Source organism: Diaphorina citri, unplaced genomic scaffold, assembly GCF_000475195.1.
Source record: "Diaphorina citri unplaced genomic scaffold, Diaci psyllid genome assembly version 1.1 scaffold45, whole genome shotgun sequence".
Lineage (NCBI taxonomy): Eukaryota > Metazoa > Arthropoda > Insecta > Hemiptera > Psyllidae > Diaphorina > Diaphorina citri.
This window is the reverse complement of record NW_007377482.1, coordinates 119,997-136,654: the sequence shown is the minus strand read 5'-3', so window position 1 is coordinate 136,654 and position 16,658 is coordinate 119,997. Positions and strand designations below refer to the sequence as shown.

Below are 16,658 nucleotides of genomic sequence, written 5' to 3'. Positions count from 1 at the left end.
AACCAAAAAAAAAAAAAAAAATGGTTGACCGGTTTTAGCGTTACCTATGTTAAGCTACGCCGAGGAAGGCCAATAAATGGATGGGTAACTTAAACCTTATATTGGGAAAAGGGAGAACGGGCTCTAGTCCTTATTTTAAATCATTACCTACATGAAAGTAAAATCGAAAAATCAAATCAAGAATAATAATGAACTGAATATTAAACAAATTAGGTAGGTACCTACATAGGTACTGATTTTCTTGAATCACGATCGAATAAACTACGGGCTAAAAAATTCCCGGTGGGACGGGCCCAGCTTGTTTTATGATTACTTATACTTAGGTACCTATTTATAGTTACAGCAACTTATTAGGTACCTATACTTTTACTTACAGCTACTTATGTTGTCCCACCCTGGTCCTGTACGTTGTATATCAGAGAGGAAATCAGGACGCCCGTATATGTCGTTATCATGGGAGTTTGAACATAACATACATCACTCGTATCATACAGGATGGGAATGGTGAAAATCCTGATAAATCTAGAAAAGTCTGACCCGATTTCAATGAAATTCAAAAAAAGCATTTTGGGGTCGAGTGGATTGAAAAAATTAGAACACATCACACATGCCTTCAGGCACACTCCATTTGTCAAGGGTCTAGGTTTTCCTTGCCCTTGGGATCAATTTTAATTCGAAGAAAACATTTACTGATGAAATTTATAATATTTAACACCTGAAAGGTATCAGAGGATTTTATGGCAAACAAATAAGGTTCGCTCTCGGAACGGCTGGCTTTCTCCTATCCTGTCTTGCTTCTCTCTTCGCCTTCGGAACGATAAGTTCTCATCAGTTACAGTTCCCTCTGTCAAACCTCCTAAAAGAAGACCATCTCTTCCAGAAATATATTTTAGTCCCCATTAGTTTTAATCACCCTGTATAATTCCCGTATCTTTTTCTCGTACAATCTGTGAAATACATTGATGTGTAAATAGCAAGGTACTAAAATAGAGAGAGAGAGAGAGAGAGAGAGAGAGAGAGAGAGAGAGAGAGAGAGAGAGAGAGAGAGAGTAGGAGAGAAAAAGAGAGAGAAAGAGAGAGAGAGAGAGAGAGAGAGAGAGAGAGAGAGAGAGAGAGAGAGAGAGAGAGCGTGAATGTGATAGAGTATAATATGTAGATAACATAAAGGAGAAAGAGTGGGATAAAAAACTTTCGTAGGTACCAGATTTACATGTAAATAGAACGAAAGAGAAAGAGAGAGGAGAAAAAAAGAGGAAGGAAGGAGGGAGAGAAATGGAGAGAACAGAAGATAAATACAAACTTCAAAAAGCAATAGAAGAGAGAGAGAGAGAGAGAGAGAGAGAACGTGATAATTTAAGAGAAGAGGGGAAATGGATAAAAATATGGGGCAGTAGAGAGGTAAGGAAAAAAAATAGGTAAGTACAACAACGGAAAATATTTTCGGCGATTTTTCCAATTTTCCAGACAAAATTACAATTAGAGACAAAGAGGTAAAAAAGGTTGAAAGCTTCAAAGAAAAAAAAAATATAAATTTAAATGTTGGAAGTTGGAGAGGAGTACCTGAGAATAACAGTTTGGAGTAGCAAATATTGGGAGAGAAGAAGAAGAAAGGAGAGTGAGAGATCAAGCCAGTAAGGATTGGAAATTCTCTCTCTCTCTCTCTCTCCTATCATTACTTACTATATTACATTTGAAATTAAATAAAATAATAATAAATAAATAAAAAAAAAAAGTTTGATCACAGATAAAAATAGCTGTCTCTCTGAAAGTTATTCGCTGTAACTCTGCAGTTAAGTTTTCCGCCGCTCAAAAAGTCGGAATGAAAAATCGTTTCGCATCGTGCCATACAGATGCCGCCATATTTCTTCTGGAAGAAAAGATGAAGAGGAAGAAGAAGAAGAACAAGAAGAAGAAGAAGAAGAGAAGGGAAAGGAAAGAAATGGGACATCATGAAAATTAAATTAATTTTTGACATTAGGAAAATATAGAACACAACATAAACGGGTCGTATGAATTCTTAGCACGAAAAAGTTTTGTCTCATTTATTTTTCGCTCTGTGATGTATGTAAGAAAGTATATTATTTATCAAGTAAATGCCTTTTCAGCTCTAATGTCCTTTTTCCTGAGAGGGAAATAAAATAGTTAATTTCAATGGGAAAATAAGCCCATTCTAGGATTATTTTAACGTATTTTTTAATGCCTAAAATTTGAAGAAAGGATAGGAAGGAGGTCTGATGATAAATAGGGATTTTGTGGGACCGTAGTAAAAAAGTTCAACAATGTTCCTCATTTTTCTGAAGGTTTCATACATGGAACTGTAACAATAGAGGTCTTATCATCCCGAAAACGAAGAGAGCAGGACATCATAGGAGACATCCAGCCGTTCCGAGAACAAACCTCATTATGGGAGGGAAAGGGAAGAATGGACAGCAGTTGGGAAGGAGAATTAGAAGAGGAAAGAAGGAGTAAGGCAGAAATTGAAGGAAAAGAAGACGAAGAAGGAAGAAGAAGCAAAATGAGGAGAAGCAGAAAGAAGGGAAGGAAGTGGAGGAGGAGGAGGAGGAGATTCTTAGCACGAAAAAGTTTTGTCTCATTTATTTTTCGCTCTGTGATGTATGTAAGAAAGTATATTATTTATCAAGTAAATGCCCTTTCTGCTCTAATGTCCTTTTTCCTGAGAGGGAAATAAAATAATTAATTTCAATGGGAAAATAAGCCCATTCTAGGATTATTTTAACGTATTTTTTAATGCCTAAAATTTGAAGAAAAGATAGGAAGGAGGTCTGATGATAAATAGGGATTTTGTGGGACCGTAGTAAAAAAGTTCAACAATATTCCTCGTTTTTCTGAAGGTTTCATACATGGAACTATAACAATAGAGGTCTTATCATCCCGAAAAGAAGAGAGCAGGACATCATAGGAGACATCCAGCCGTTCCGAGAACAAACCTCATTATGGGAGGGAAAGGGAAGAATGTACAGCAGTTGGGAAGGAGAATTAGAAGAGGAAAGAAGGAGTAAGGCAGAAATTGAAGGAAAAGAAGATGAAGAAGAAGCAAAAAGAGGAGAAGCAGAAAGAAGGGAAGGAAGTGGAGGAGGAGGAGATAAAAAAAAAAAGATAAAGAGAAAGGACAAGACAAAGCACGAAGAATTAGAGTGAAACAAAAAATACTTTATTATTATTCCATTTTTTTTTTTTTCTCAAAAAAAAAAAGTTACTAACTCCTCTTGGTCTTAAGCCAATTTATTATTATTTATGCCCATGTCTAAAAAAAAGAAAAGTTTTCTGAAGAGAAGTCTTTTTTTTACAAAGGATTTTTCCTGAGCTGTTTTTTACCCCTATTTTTTTCCTTGTTTTAGGAAGGTAGGTAGATGGTCTCAAGTGGTCTTCATTTTCAACGAGGACCCGATGTTGAGAGAGGAAAAGAAGTATTTTTTATGTAGATTTATACGTTTATATATTTTTTTTATATCATTATTTATTTAATAACTGTGTATACATCTCTGTAGGCAGACTGGGAGGAAGACTTTGGCCAAGCACACAGCCCAAATGTCCAGCAGCCCTAACTCGCGTCAAAAAACTTGGTCGCGATATTGTTGCTGCCAAGACCTTGAAGAGTTGTGGGAAAGTCGGAAATGACTTATACCCAGACTAATAATAATGTATGCCTAGGAAGAATATTTAAAGGTTTTTTATTACTATTATTATTATTTTATTTTTTTCTTCATTGACCTTGAAGAAAGTATCAACATTTGTCTTCTTTTTTCATTCCCTTTTCACTCTCTTTTTCTCTCTTACTTATTTGTTCTCTATCATTCTCTCCCTCCCTTTGAGCAACTTTTAAACGAAATTATCAAAATTTTGTTCAATCTATTTATAATATTGCCGAGGGAGAGATAAAAGAAGGAGATCGAAGGAGAGATAAAAGAATGAGTGTGAGAGAGAGGGAGAGAGAGAGAGAGAGATGGAATAAGAAGATGGAGAAAGAGAAATATGGGAGCCAACACGCAAAGAGAAGAAGGAAGGGTAGGGGAAATTTGGAAGAGGAGGAGAAGGAGAGAGTGAGATTGAAAAACTATATGATTTTTTCACCGTAATTTTCAAAACTTTTTTTTATAATAGGTATGGAAAGTTTGATGAGTACCTACCCACGTACCACCAACCTTTTACCTACTTATCTAACAAAGATTGCTCTCTCCCACTTATTTGCCTTCTCTCTCTCTTGGCCTTTCTGTTAAGCTCAGAAGGCTTCTGTCCTTTATTTTGTCATCTAAAACACCAAATTGTATGAAAGCCGTGTTTCTTTCTAGTTATGCAATGTGCTAAACATAAAATGCATAATTATTCGACTAGGTTCACTAGGTAACTAGCTAGGTACCTATAGGTAGATAATAACGTAATAACCAGGACCTCAACCACAAATTTTACACTTAGTTTAATGTACCTATTGGATTGAGCAATTTGATTGGTTGATTTCTAACCTTCAGCTAATCAGATTGATCAAACCATCAAAAGAGTTAAACAAACTTTAAACTAAGGGTTTCCTTAATTTATTGGAAATCTCATGTCACGTCACTGTTTCAAACCTCTCCATACTCAGTTTAACATTCGTTTTCTCTTGGATTTCAGATGGTGTAATGAGCCTGCGAGTGCTGTGGACAGTTTGGACGTTGATTCTAACGACCACGGTCCTAGCCAACCCCGACGCTAAACGTCTGTACGATGACCTGCTGTCCAACTATAACAAACTGGTGCGTCCGGTGGTCAATACGACGGACGTGCTACGAGTTTGTATCAAGCTCAAACTCTCCCAGCTGATTGATGTGGTGAGTATTTGGTGCTTCTGTCATAATAGTTTTAGGTTTTCGTAATTCATATAGGTGTACCTACAAAACTACAAATATTTCAACAGGTTACTCTCTTTCTCTTTCTCTTTCTCTCTCTCTCTCTTACGTCAAGTTGTAAGTCTGCAAGTACCTTCTCACATTAGTATGGAGACCTGAAAAACCTCTTGAGTTCACCTCAAAGACGACCTATAAACCTCTAATCTTTATCTACATAAATATTTTATTATGTTAGATAGGTATTTATATCTATGACTTTATATCTCCATGTATTTAAGTTCTTATCTAGGTACATAATATTATGAATTTAATAGGTTGTACTTTATTTTTTACAAAGATTGTAACTCGGCATCGCTTTCGCATTACTTCAAGGCACTTGCTTTTAGATCCATGCCTTTGCTTATCCAATAGAGGAAAGTTCAGAATACTTCCGCCCTGGCCGGGATTCGAACCCAGAACCTCCAGATTGAGAGTCAGTGCTTTCGACCACTCAGCCACAGAGGTAGGCTTGCATATGAATTTTACGAAAGCACTTAAAGGAGTCCCTCATCATTAAGGTACGACTGTGCATTCGGCCCTTAATGTGTTTAAGTATCTAGGTAGATAATTTTATTATGTGTAGATATAAAATAAAATGGGGTAGGTAACCTAAAAGAGGTACCTACGTAGCCATAAGTAAGTACAAAGTTTGTTGGAACTTTTGCGTAGCGTGTAGATTGCAGAAGAAGAAGGTAGAGCTGTAGAGAGCAGATGATAGAGAGCGGAAGAATAGGAGTAGACCAAAGTTTCAGCGCACACCACTGTTTCGGACCGCACAACATGGGGTAAAGTATTTTAGATAGGAGAGGGAAGGGAGGGTAGACAGGAGAGGAGGGGAGAGTAAGAAAGAGGCAGGGGAAGTGGATGGGAGAGGGAGAAAGAAGGAAAGGGTGAAGAGGGGAGGATGGACTTGGAGAAGAGGGGAGAGAAGAGAGAGACAAGGGGAAAGAGTTAGGAAAGTAGAGGAAGAGAAGATAAGGGGATTAGGGAGAGAGATATGATGGAGGAGGGGAAAGAAGGATGGTGATAGGAATCAGAGAAGATAGAGTAGAAAGAAAGGGGGAGAGAGAGAGAGGTACCTATCATGTTAGGAGTCAGAGGAATTTATGTATAGAGAAGGGAAAGAGGAAGAGAGAAGGAGGAAGGGAGGGATGGGATTTCAGAAAAAGTAGGAGGGAGAGTATAGAAAGAATCGAGAGAGGGAAGGAATGGTTTAAATGAGAGAGGGAAAAAGAGAAAAGAGAGACTTAGAAATTGGGAGGAAGTAAGGAAGGGAAATGACAGAAAATAGAAGGGAAAATATAGGAAAGTGGGAAGGACGGGTAGGGATAAGAGAAGACACTTTGGAGGGAGAGAAAAAGAGGATAGGTAAGGAAGAGAGTATGGAAGGAATGGGTTATAGGAAAGAGGGAAGGAAAGAAAGGAGAGACTTAGGAAATGAGAGGGAGAGTGTAAAGAAAGGGAAGAAGGAGGTACACGATGGAAAGGAGAGAGAGAGGGAGAGAGAAAGAGAAAGAGAGAAAGAGAGAGAAGCAAGCGTTTAGTGGAAGGGGAGAAAAGAAGTAGAACTGAAAGATACTAGAAGGAAAGGGAGAAGGGATAGACTTAGGAAATGAGAGAGAGGGAGTGGGGAAGGGATTGTGAGCACATCTAAAGCTTCAGGATTAATAATACTATTGTGTTTACTTCTAGACATATCACCACGATCACAGCTTTATACTGGTGACCTATTCTCTCTACAGAGTCTACAGTATATTCCGTAGACTCTATACCAGGGGTGGCCATAACGTGGCTCGCGAGAGATCTTGAGTGGCTCTCTAACGATCAATGGTTCATACTCGTTGAAAAAATTCCCTGGAGATCAGAATTTCCAGGAGACTGAATTCTGAAGATTGAAGACCAAAATTTTCAAAAATTTCACCTGCGCGCTGTGGCGTGGCTCTCCCCGACTCTATGGGATTGCGCCTCCCGATTTTATCCTGAACAGTAATGTTCGTTCTCCGAACTGATCCTTCTCTCTTCGCTTTCGGGACAATGAGACCTTGTGGCTGTTGCAGTTCAGATCAGAAGTCTACCACAATTATTATCCTGATATTTCCTACTTCACATTCTTCTCCTCCTCCGCCTTTTCCGCCTATATTTCCTTCTCCTTTTTTCCATTTTCTCCCGTTCTCCTCCTTTCCCAATATCTCCCCCTCCTTCCCTTAGAATGATCCCACGGGATACGAACTCCCTACAGGCGCTCTTTTCCACCCAACCCCCGCCTCTAGAAGATGCGTTGGATTTTAAATTTAATATCTCCAAAGCCAGGGAGATAAAACCAAACGGAGAAACACGACGGAGAGATAAAGGGAGATTCAGGGTGTGGGAAATTACCATCCTTCCTCTCATACCAGGGAGAAATTCCCACAAGACCTCTCTAAAATTTCCCCCTCTATCCCCTCTTTATCTCCGTTAACTCCCTTTGGGTCCCTATATTTAGATTCACTTTTTTGTGGAAATTATTTTTTCCTACGCTCCAAACATAAAATATTTAAAATAATTTTGTGAAATTATGAGTATTAAAAAAAAGGAGAGAGTGTGATAGAAAATTGAGGGGAGGGAAGGAATATTAGTGGAAGGGAAATATAGGGAGGAAAAGGAGGGAACCAGAGAGAAAGAGAGAGAGAGAGAGAGAGAAAGGGGAAGGAAGAGAGAGAGAGAAACCTTCACGGGAATGCAAGCAATAAGTTGACAAAGTTTCATAGCAATCGGATGAGCGGTTTGGCCAGGCATAAAGTTCGAACAAACACACACACATAAACAAACAAATATTCATTTTTATATATCAGATTATACCTATGTAGAGCGGTCAATTGTGTCTGGGCACCTAATTTTTTTCAAGTCGTTCTACGGTTAATTGCACCCCCGCTACACTATTGAGGTAGATAGTCGGTAGTCCATCGGACCTTCTATTTTGCATAGATACCTACATTACCTTCCTACCTGGAAAGGAAACCCTTCCTACCTGGCAAGGAAACACCTTAAGTAAAAAGCTAATAAAAATCTCAATAAATTATTTGAAATGCCAGGATTCCAGACACTAGTGCGCAATGCTGTGAAATAAATATGGTGGAGATCCTTTGTAGAAAAAGCCAGTGGTGGGTTGTGAGAGTTTCAAAAGGAGAAGATGCACTGAGAAAAAAATGAAGGTGAAAAAAGCCCTTAAAAAATTAAGGGCTGCATGCAAAATTTCAGCTTCCCAGGGTGAACAGTTAAAAATTAAAAGGGTGGCGGAGTCCAAAATTTTTTTTTTTTTTTTTTTTTTTTAATCAGTGACGGATGGAAGTTTTGATCTAATTAGAATGGAGTCGAGGTTTGACCAGAGAGTTTTTATAACCACCGTGATGTGATTTTCAGATCCGGAGGTTGTTGGTTCAAGTCCAAGCAAGAAAAAAATTGCCACTTTTAAATACAAAATAATAATAATAATAATACAAATATCTGCCTGCTGACTTGGTATCTTTTTTTTTTCAATATTCGACACTGGTAACGGTATAATTTAAACTTTATAATTTCAAATTATATCTTTTACTTTTTTAATCAATTAATTCCTTATCTTTTGTTTTTACTCCTCCTCTCTTTCTTTCTTTCTCTCTCTCTCTCTTTCTCTTTCACTCTCTGATTTGTCTTTGTTCTTTAGCGTTTTTTTTATATTTATTATTTTATCTTTTATCGAAGACAAAGAGCGAAGATAAATAAAAGTAAGTAATCTGAGTCTTTCCTTCTCTTTCATCTTCAATTTGTTTTGATTATTATGCTCTCTCTCTCTCTTATCTTTCACTCTCTTCTTCCATCTCATTATTTCATTGTTGTTGTTGTTGTTGTTGTTGTTGTTGTTGTTGTTGCTGAGATCGGAAGAGCGTCGTGTAGGGATTTTTTTTTTTTTTTTTTTTTTTTTTTTTTTTTTTTTTTTTTTTTTTTTTTTTTTTTTTTTTTTTTTTTTTTTTTTTTTTTTTTTTTACAGAATCTTTCAATTGACAGAGTTAAAATTTGAGAGACGAGTTGTATTAAATCAAACAAACCCACCTACATTTTTTTTTTTTTTTTTCTTGAGAGCTTTGATAGGGTAAAGGCCTATCACAGAAATAAAGGGCTATCACAGGAGGATAAAGGGCTATCACCGAAGATTAAAGGGCTATAAGAGTAGTATAAAGGGCTATCACGGAAGGATAAAGGGCTATCACAGAAAGATCAAGGGCTATCACAGAAGATTAAAGGGCTATCTTAGTATAATGTAAAGGGCTATAACAGAAGGGTAAAGGGCAACCCTAATGATAATGACACTTGAAGTTATGTGACTCTTCAACTCAGCAGTTTGTAGTGGAACAAAGGCATCATTTGAGTGGGAGGTAACCACTAACCCACTAATCCCACCCACTTAGTAAAAGGTATCCTTTAATTGCTATAGGTTCATCATCTCTCTTCCTCCCCCCCTCCTCTGTCTCTCTCTCTTTCTCTCTCTCTCTCTGTAACGCTTAGCATTAGCAGCTTTTTAAATTATTATACAAACACCTACCTGGCAAGGAAACACCTTAAGTAAAAAGCTAATAAAAATCTCAATAAATTATTTGAAATGCCAGGATTCCAGACACTAGTGCGCCATGCTGTGAAATGAATATGGTGGAGATCCTTTGTAGAAAAAGCCAGTGGTGGGTAGTGAGAGTTTCAAAAGGTGAAAAAAGCCCTTAAAAAATTAAGGGCTGCATGCAAAATTTCAGCTTCCCAGGGTGAACAGTTAAAAATTCAAAGGGTGGCCTGGGACTTAATGAACGGACTGTATATTACACCACTATCTAAGAAGCTCAAAGAAAAATACCTACAGGAGAATAAGGTGGAATAATTACTGAATATTTACCTATTTTCGGTAATTGGAGGAGTAAAAAAACCCCGTATAAAGGAAGGGAGGGAAGCAGTGATTCCCTATATTACATGGAGCCTACGCCACTGTGATACACATTATGGATGGGAATAATTACTTTGATATGGAAATTTTTATGTGCCGTCTTTGTACTAGGTATGGAATCTTTTTATACCTTCTTCTTTTTCTATTTTCATTCACCGTTTTCTTATTTCCTTCTTTGTCCTCTTTCTCTTTTTTTCCTGCTTTATTTGTTGGATTTTCTCTATTTTTTATCCTCTTCTTTATTTTTTAGCCTTCTTTCTTTCTCCTACCCTCCCTCATTCTTCTTCTTTCTCTCTATCATTTCCTCTTTTACATACATTTTACTTTGTTGTACTCTTCATTATCTTTTCTTTCTTTTTTTCTCATATCCTCATTCTTCTTCTTTTTCTCTCTTCCTTTATTTTCCTTAATTTTCTTCTTCATCTTTCTCTCTTTCCTTTTCATCCTCTTCATTATCTCTTTTCTCATCGCTTCCTTTCTTTCTCTTAATTTTCTCCTCCTCCACTATCTTCTTTTTCTTCCTCGAATCAGCTTTGCGGAAATTTATTGTAATTTTGTATCAAAGGAGATTGTGTTCTCTACATGCATATTTACATGGATGTAACCTTGCATATGTTGCGCTCAATCACCGAATTCATGTAATCAGTTTAAAATATAGAGAGAGAGAGACTCCTGGCCAGGAGAACTATCAGAGTTAGAAGATTACCTAACTCTTGGACTCTTGGATTAGCCAATCGGATCTATGAGTTAAATTTAAATTAAGTTTAAAAACAGATTGTGGTCCCGGCCATTAGCATTTATTTTTGACATATGTATACAGTGTGCCTGAACGCACGCGATGTATTGCATCGGGGATTGAGCCTGACAGATACAGGTACCATATAACCTGACTACCGTCTCGTCTGATGGCATGTAATTTTGTCTGAATTTTACCTCTGGAATTTCGCCTACAACATGACTGGAATTTACCATAATGAACAATGCAAGGTATGTTCCTAGTTTCCGTGTAATGAGATCAGCTTTGACAAAGAGATATGATGATGAATGCTTTGTGTGAGTTTATCTGTTTAATCCAGGAGTTCCCAAACTTTTGAGTACAGTAGAACCTCAATTATTTCAACTAATTGGGACCGGTGGTAGTTGAAATGATCGAGATTGAAATAATCACTTTCTATGATCTTTTCCTGTGATAGGATACCCTTTGGAAGATAGAAAAAACATGGATTTTGGAGTTGAAATAATCGAGGTTCTACTGTACTGTGTACCATCTGACACCTCAAGGTTCTTCTGACGTACGCATCAATTTTGGGTGGCTTGGGGGTTGAATAAAGATATGAAAGCGCCGCAGGCGAAATTTTTGTGTTAATCGTAGTACGATGTCACAGTTTTTTGGTGCACTGATTGTAGATTTTTGTCTCCCCCAACTAGGCTTAGGTACCAGATTTGTTTTCGTATTTACGAGACAAATCATAAAAATGGGGGTTTCAAATCTCTTCGCGTACCACACTGAGAAAAAAACTTGGGTGCCGGAAGCCCAATCGAGTGACTGGGTACTGGAACAGTGGAACTCTAATATTGAACTCTATATCGGGAAGCTCAACACTGTAATGTAGCATTCCATCAACATAAATCAGGGGAAGTAACCCAACAATAGAAATCTTCCACCCTACACGGTTTATAGTTATACGCTTTTCCCGGAATGAAAGTCCATGACTATCGCATGACTGTTCCAGATGATTTTCCATGAATTTTCCAGAAAATTAGGAGCGGAGGTATTTAAAAAAAAACAGTTAGATTTAGATCACCCCTTCATTTCAATAAAATATACAATATGCAGAACGTCAAGGAATATGAGGAGGAATGCGCCGCAGGCCGTTTTTAGGAAAGACTTGATATTTAATTTGAACATTTTTAATTTTTGACCGGGTGACAAATTCCATGATTTTTCCAGGTTTTCTTTAAATTTTCACGATTTTCCACGACTTTTCCATGACTATTTGGCCGATTTTCAGATTCCATGACTTTTCCAGGTTTTCCAGGTCGAGTATAAACCCTGCCCTAACTTGTGGCACCCTATCAGTGCACCCGAAATGCTTCCGCGCACCACAGATTGGGAACCTCTGGTCTAATCTATCAAATCCACAGTAGCACAATACATCATCTCCTGTAACTTTGTGTTTGCTACAATTGTAATTTATTTGTAGAGGTAGGTACATTTATTATGTTTGTCTTTATGTATCACCATTTATTTATATTTTATACATAAAGTACATCATCTGTCTAAGTGTAACTCGACTTTGTTGTTTGCTACAATTGTAATTTATTTGTAGGGTACATTTATTATGTCTGTATTTACCTATGTACCGCCATTTATTAATACATTTGTATGACTATTTATTAACGTATGTATATTATGAGCCATATTATTTATGTTCTACCTATTACCTTGTCTAAAGTGTTTAGCCACAGTGGGTTTATTATGTTTATTACAGCCTTCATAGATACATTTGTAGATTACTTGCTTTCCCTGTTCGTGAGATAGGCATGGCACATATCTCACGGTGTTGGAAGGATTAGGGTTTAAACCCCCTTGGACACCCAGAAACAATATCTGGGTTCCTTCCGTGTCCTTCTTGTTTGTAAACCGATAGGTACATACGAGTATCTTTTAATCCTGATTTTTATTATTCCTGACCGAGTGGATCAAAAGCTTTCTAGTCGTCCAGGGATCCAGGCTTGAAAGCCGAGAAATTAATTTAATTGAGATCTATGTATTACCTAACCTGCCTATATTAATAGACAGATATCATCTACCTTATGACTATAATTTTGTAGGATAAGTTAGAAAGATACTTACGTAAATTGGAAAACTTGGATAATTGAGCAAAATCTCAGTCACTTTTGGTTGTCAACCAAAATTTGGCATGACACAAAAATCACAAATCATACAAACTTTACGAACACAAAAAGGAAAATTAAAGAAAAGAGAAAAATCACGGTAAATTCAAGACAGAAGAAAAAGCAGAGAGACAATCAAGGAGCTTTGTAAGTTGACTGTTAGGATCCGAACTTTGTATTTTATGTTAGATTTTTTTTTTTTATTAAGTACCTATTATTTACCCGTAGGTTTTTACCTAATATTATTTCATTTACCTATTAATTTTTCCTAGGTAGGTACCTACTTTATATTTTTTTCCCCCTAATATTTATTCTTTTTCATTTACCTACTTTTTGTCCTTATTTATCGAGAAATGAAGAAAGCTTTCGTTAGGGTTAGATTAAGTGCTCTAATATAAAGAAACCTATACACACACTACAAAATAGCTGAGGGGCAATCTAAGTCAGTTACCAATAAAGGAAACAACGTACGATTTCGAAATACCAATTCCGAAAGATCGATTTAAATGAAAAGAAGTAGGTTAGAGCGAGAGAGAGAGGGAGAGAGAGGGAGAGAGAGGGAGGGAGAGGGAGGGAGAGAGAGAGAGAGAGGGGGGAAAGAAGGGGGTAAAGAGGAGAAACTAAGATGAAAGGATAAATGAAATTAAAGGGAGAGAGATAGAGAGAGAGAGGGAGAAAAGATAAATCTAGAGGAAGCCGGAGGGGGAAGAGTGAGAGAAAGATAGCGAGTGGATAAAACGGATTAAGGATAGGTTAGGGAGGAAGAGAGAGAGAGAGAGAGAGAGATTTAAATGAAAAAAAGTAGGTTTCTCCTTTTTTTTTTTTTTTTTTTTAACACGGAAAATTGAAAAATAGATTTAAAAAAAGGTTCCAAAAAAACGGGACACAAGAAAATCGTAATTTTTTCCCTAAAAAAATTAATAAAAATAAATTTTCCGAACCGACAACCACTGGACAACGGGGGACGCAAAATTTTCCGCCGTTTTCGAGAATCGAGTTGCGACCACGCTCAAATCTCACGGCAAACTGGCGGTCGAAAGAGCGAGCTGGTAATTTTTGTTGTGATACTCTCTGTTTTTTTCTCCGAGAGAGAAAAAAATGCGAGGGATGCTGTGAGAGAGAAAAATATGCGAGATGGGAAATTTTCGAGAAAATAGATAGAGGGAGGGGAAGGGGGGGAGAGGGAGAGAAAGGGGAGAGAAGGAAGAAAGGGAGAGGAATTTTGCCCCTATTTGAGTGCTGTATTTCTTTCTCACCTACTCTAATTCTTTGAGTGGGTAGGTGCCTAAAAAAGAGGGCAATTTATTGAAATTGAAATTCTTTATTAAAATTAAATTTCTGATTTCGATTCTCTATTTCAGATCAATTTCCCCACTTCTAAAGGAACTGTTTCATTTTTAGCTAAATTCAATTCACGTTTTTTTTTAATTTATTTTCATTTATTAATGCGAAAGCTGTTCAAAATTAAATTAATTATTTAATTCTCACTATCTCGACACTATTTTGGCACCAACCTCTCCAATGGGAAGAAAAGTGGCACCAATTTTTGGCCCCTAACTTTCTCCCTCTCTCCTAATTATCTTTCTCCCTCATCTCCCCTATTCTTCTCCTTTGTCTCGCATTTCCCCTCACCTTCTCCTTATCGTTTTCGCTTTAAATAGGAGAAATTAAAAACAGAGAAATGCGATATTGGTTCCTGATTACTTTTTTCCTATCTGTTCCTTTAGGGGCGGCTTATTAAACTTTAGTTTTCAATTAAATTTCAATAGTTTACGGAAAAAACAATAACTTTACAACTTTTGGTAATTTTTTAATTCTGAATCAATAGAAAAAATAATAATACCTAGATTACCTTAAGTTCTCTCTGTACAGTCATTTTTAACGCAGCGAAACGCCCTGAAACCTGGAATTTTAATCAGTCCAAGGTAACTATCGAATTCTCTACAAATTTCCGGCCTCGAGGAAATTTTCTTTTCAATAGGTATCATTTTCTTTCATCTCGCTTTGAAAAAAAAAAAAAAAAAATCCATTATTTTCTTTTGTTTGATTCACACCCATTTCAATACCTACCTCCTCTCCCATCTTCTATCTCATTCTAAAGTACATACTCTTCTCTCACTCTCTTCTGTCCTACCCAGGGTCGTATATAGAGGGCCCAACCCCTCAGAGATTTAGGGACCCCTGATAGCCGATCTTACAACTGAGAATTAACACAGTGTCAAGGGTTATGACGTCACCCATTTGATTTACAAAGGCCAGTACTTCTTAAGTAGGCTCTCTCTCTCTCTCTCTCTCTCTCTCTCTCTCTCTCTCCCTCCCTCCCTCTTTCTTTCTACCTCCCTTTCTCTCCTTCTCCCTCACTCTCTTTCTCTCTCCCTACCTCCCTTTTTCTTATGAAAAGGGGATATTTCCTCTCTCTTCATCTCTTTTTATCACTTAAAAACTCTAAAAAAAAACTTCCTTCATATGAAAATGTACAAACTTGTGTACCTCATAGTTTTTCTTTGCCTTTTTTACAACACTTTTTTTATGATTTTCTAATGGAAAAAGATGGGTAATAAAATAAATATATATTTTTTATTAATTTTTAATGGGTACATCGATAATATTGTTTACCTAGGGTACCTAGCTAGGTAGGTACTCTATTTGAGTATGAATACATTATTTTTATAGGACAAATTTAACATGTGTTTTTTTTTACGTTCTATTATTATTTTTTTCGACCCTTTTATTGGTCGCTACTCGATTAAAGTCACTCAATTGTCCTCACGAGGCTAAGTGCAACCCCAACTTCAAGCACAGAGCCGAAAAAACTTCGAGCCACAGAGGCTACTTATGTCAATATAAATTATTTTTCTTGTAATGCCGCTACTGATCGCTTCTTACAAGCAGCTCCTGGTTGGGAGAGCGCCAGTTCTCATCCCCTACCTGACGGATTTTCACTAGCTTTTACTTTCTAAACTAGCTTTCCTTTTAACTTCTTGCTTCAGGTTTCGCCTGATGGCCCGGTTTTCAATTTCATCCTGATACTCGGCAAACATGGCCTTCAGGGCCGGATAGAACAGTTTCAGCTTTGGAAGATTGGCCAGGGATATCTGAAATAATGAAATGATTTTATAGTGTTCAGGACTGGAGAAATTAAAGCAAATAGACAAATAATAGTTATTGAAAATAGACATAGCTCAGGGGTGGTTTGACACAGACACAAAAACAGAAAAGTTTGACTTCTGAAAGGTTGGCCAGGAATATCTGAAATAATAATAAGGATTTAAGTAGATGAACAGGTCAAATTCACAGAAATTTCTAAAGGGTAAGGTTTGTGATAAGTTGGGTCATTAAAAAAAAAAGAAAAAAAATCGTTCGGTCCGATACCAAACCAGACATTTTTTAGAACCTGTAATTAATTCTATGATTCCAGCAGTTAACCTTGTTTTTTTTTTTTTTTTTTTTTTTTTCTTCCTCTTCTTCTTCTTCTTCTTCTTCTTCTTCTTCTTCTTTTGCCGCTTTGATTTCTTTGAATTTGAACTGTCTGCCGCTGCTGCTGCTGCTGCTGCTGTAGCAAAATAATAGATTTTTCGTCTAGCGTTTCTTAGGGTGCGGCACCTGTTGTTGATTTATCCGTATCCGTTCATGTGAACGGACGGATGAACTGTCTGTTCATCATTTCACCATAATAATTATAATGTTGGATCGATTCGATTCTCGAATGATTGTTACGATTTTGATCAAATCTAAAGAACACTGTTTGCTTTTTACTTGTTAGATTTCGGAAAAGATTGGGCCTATGGAGGAGGCCCCATAGAGGCTCTTTTTCTGAGTGAATTTTACAGAATGATCTATTTCTTATTATGCTTCACACATTGCATATTTTTGCAGAGCCAGGCGCTAAGGAAAAAATCTGATTCTGAGTTTGAGTTCTCCTTATTCACATA

At 37.0% G+C, this 16,658-nt stretch overlaps 3 protein-coding genes across 3 annotated transcripts in view; 1 reads left to right on the top strand and 2 right to left on the bottom strand.

Annotated features, from left to right (window-relative positions):
* The window catches only part of LOC103514743 (acetylcholine receptor subunit alpha-like), a 109,781-nt gene extending 96,542 nt beyond the window's left edge, over positions 1–13,239 (bottom strand). The window contains exons 1-2 of the mRNA XM_017446457.2: positions 13,178–13,239; positions 12,686–12,780 (exon numbers count right to left, since the gene is read on the bottom strand). The gene's annotated coding sequence lies outside the window, so the exon portion shown is untranslated. The remainder of the gene's footprint in view (positions 1–12,685; positions 12,781–13,177) is intronic.
* On the top strand, positions 4,629–6,692 carry LOC113469635 (acetylcholine receptor subunit alpha-like). Its single transcript, XM_026827488.1, has 2 exons — positions 4,629–4,826; positions 6,576–6,692. Exons 1-2 carry the CDS (start codon positions 4,638–4,640, stop codon positions 6,690–6,692), a joined length of 306 nt encoding a protein of 101 aa, XP_026683289.1. The 5' UTR covers positions 4,629–4,637.
* Positions 13,240–15,193: 1,954 nt separating the features above from the next.
* Positions 15,194–16,658, bottom strand: part of LOC103514732 (ribonuclease Z, mitochondrial) — a 16,719-nt gene continuing 15,254 nt past the window's right edge. Inside the window, exon 10 of the mRNA XM_026827480.1 lies at positions 15,194–15,821. Within this exon, the coding sequence (XP_026683281.1) occupies positions 15,669–15,821 (153 nt within the window). The 3' untranslated portion in view covers positions 15,194–15,668. The remainder of the gene's footprint in view (positions 15,822–16,658) is intronic.

Bases quoted from the DNA above. Each gene is read 5' to 3' on its own strand.
- LOC113469635 (XM_026827488.1), top strand. From the start codon at position 4,638: ATGAGCCTGCGAGTGCTGTGGACAGTTTGGACGTTGATTCTAACGACC. The intron at 4,827-6,575 runs GTGAGTATTTGG...GTTTACTTCTAG, and splicing joins TCTCCCAGCTGATTGATGTG to ACATATCACCACGATCACAG.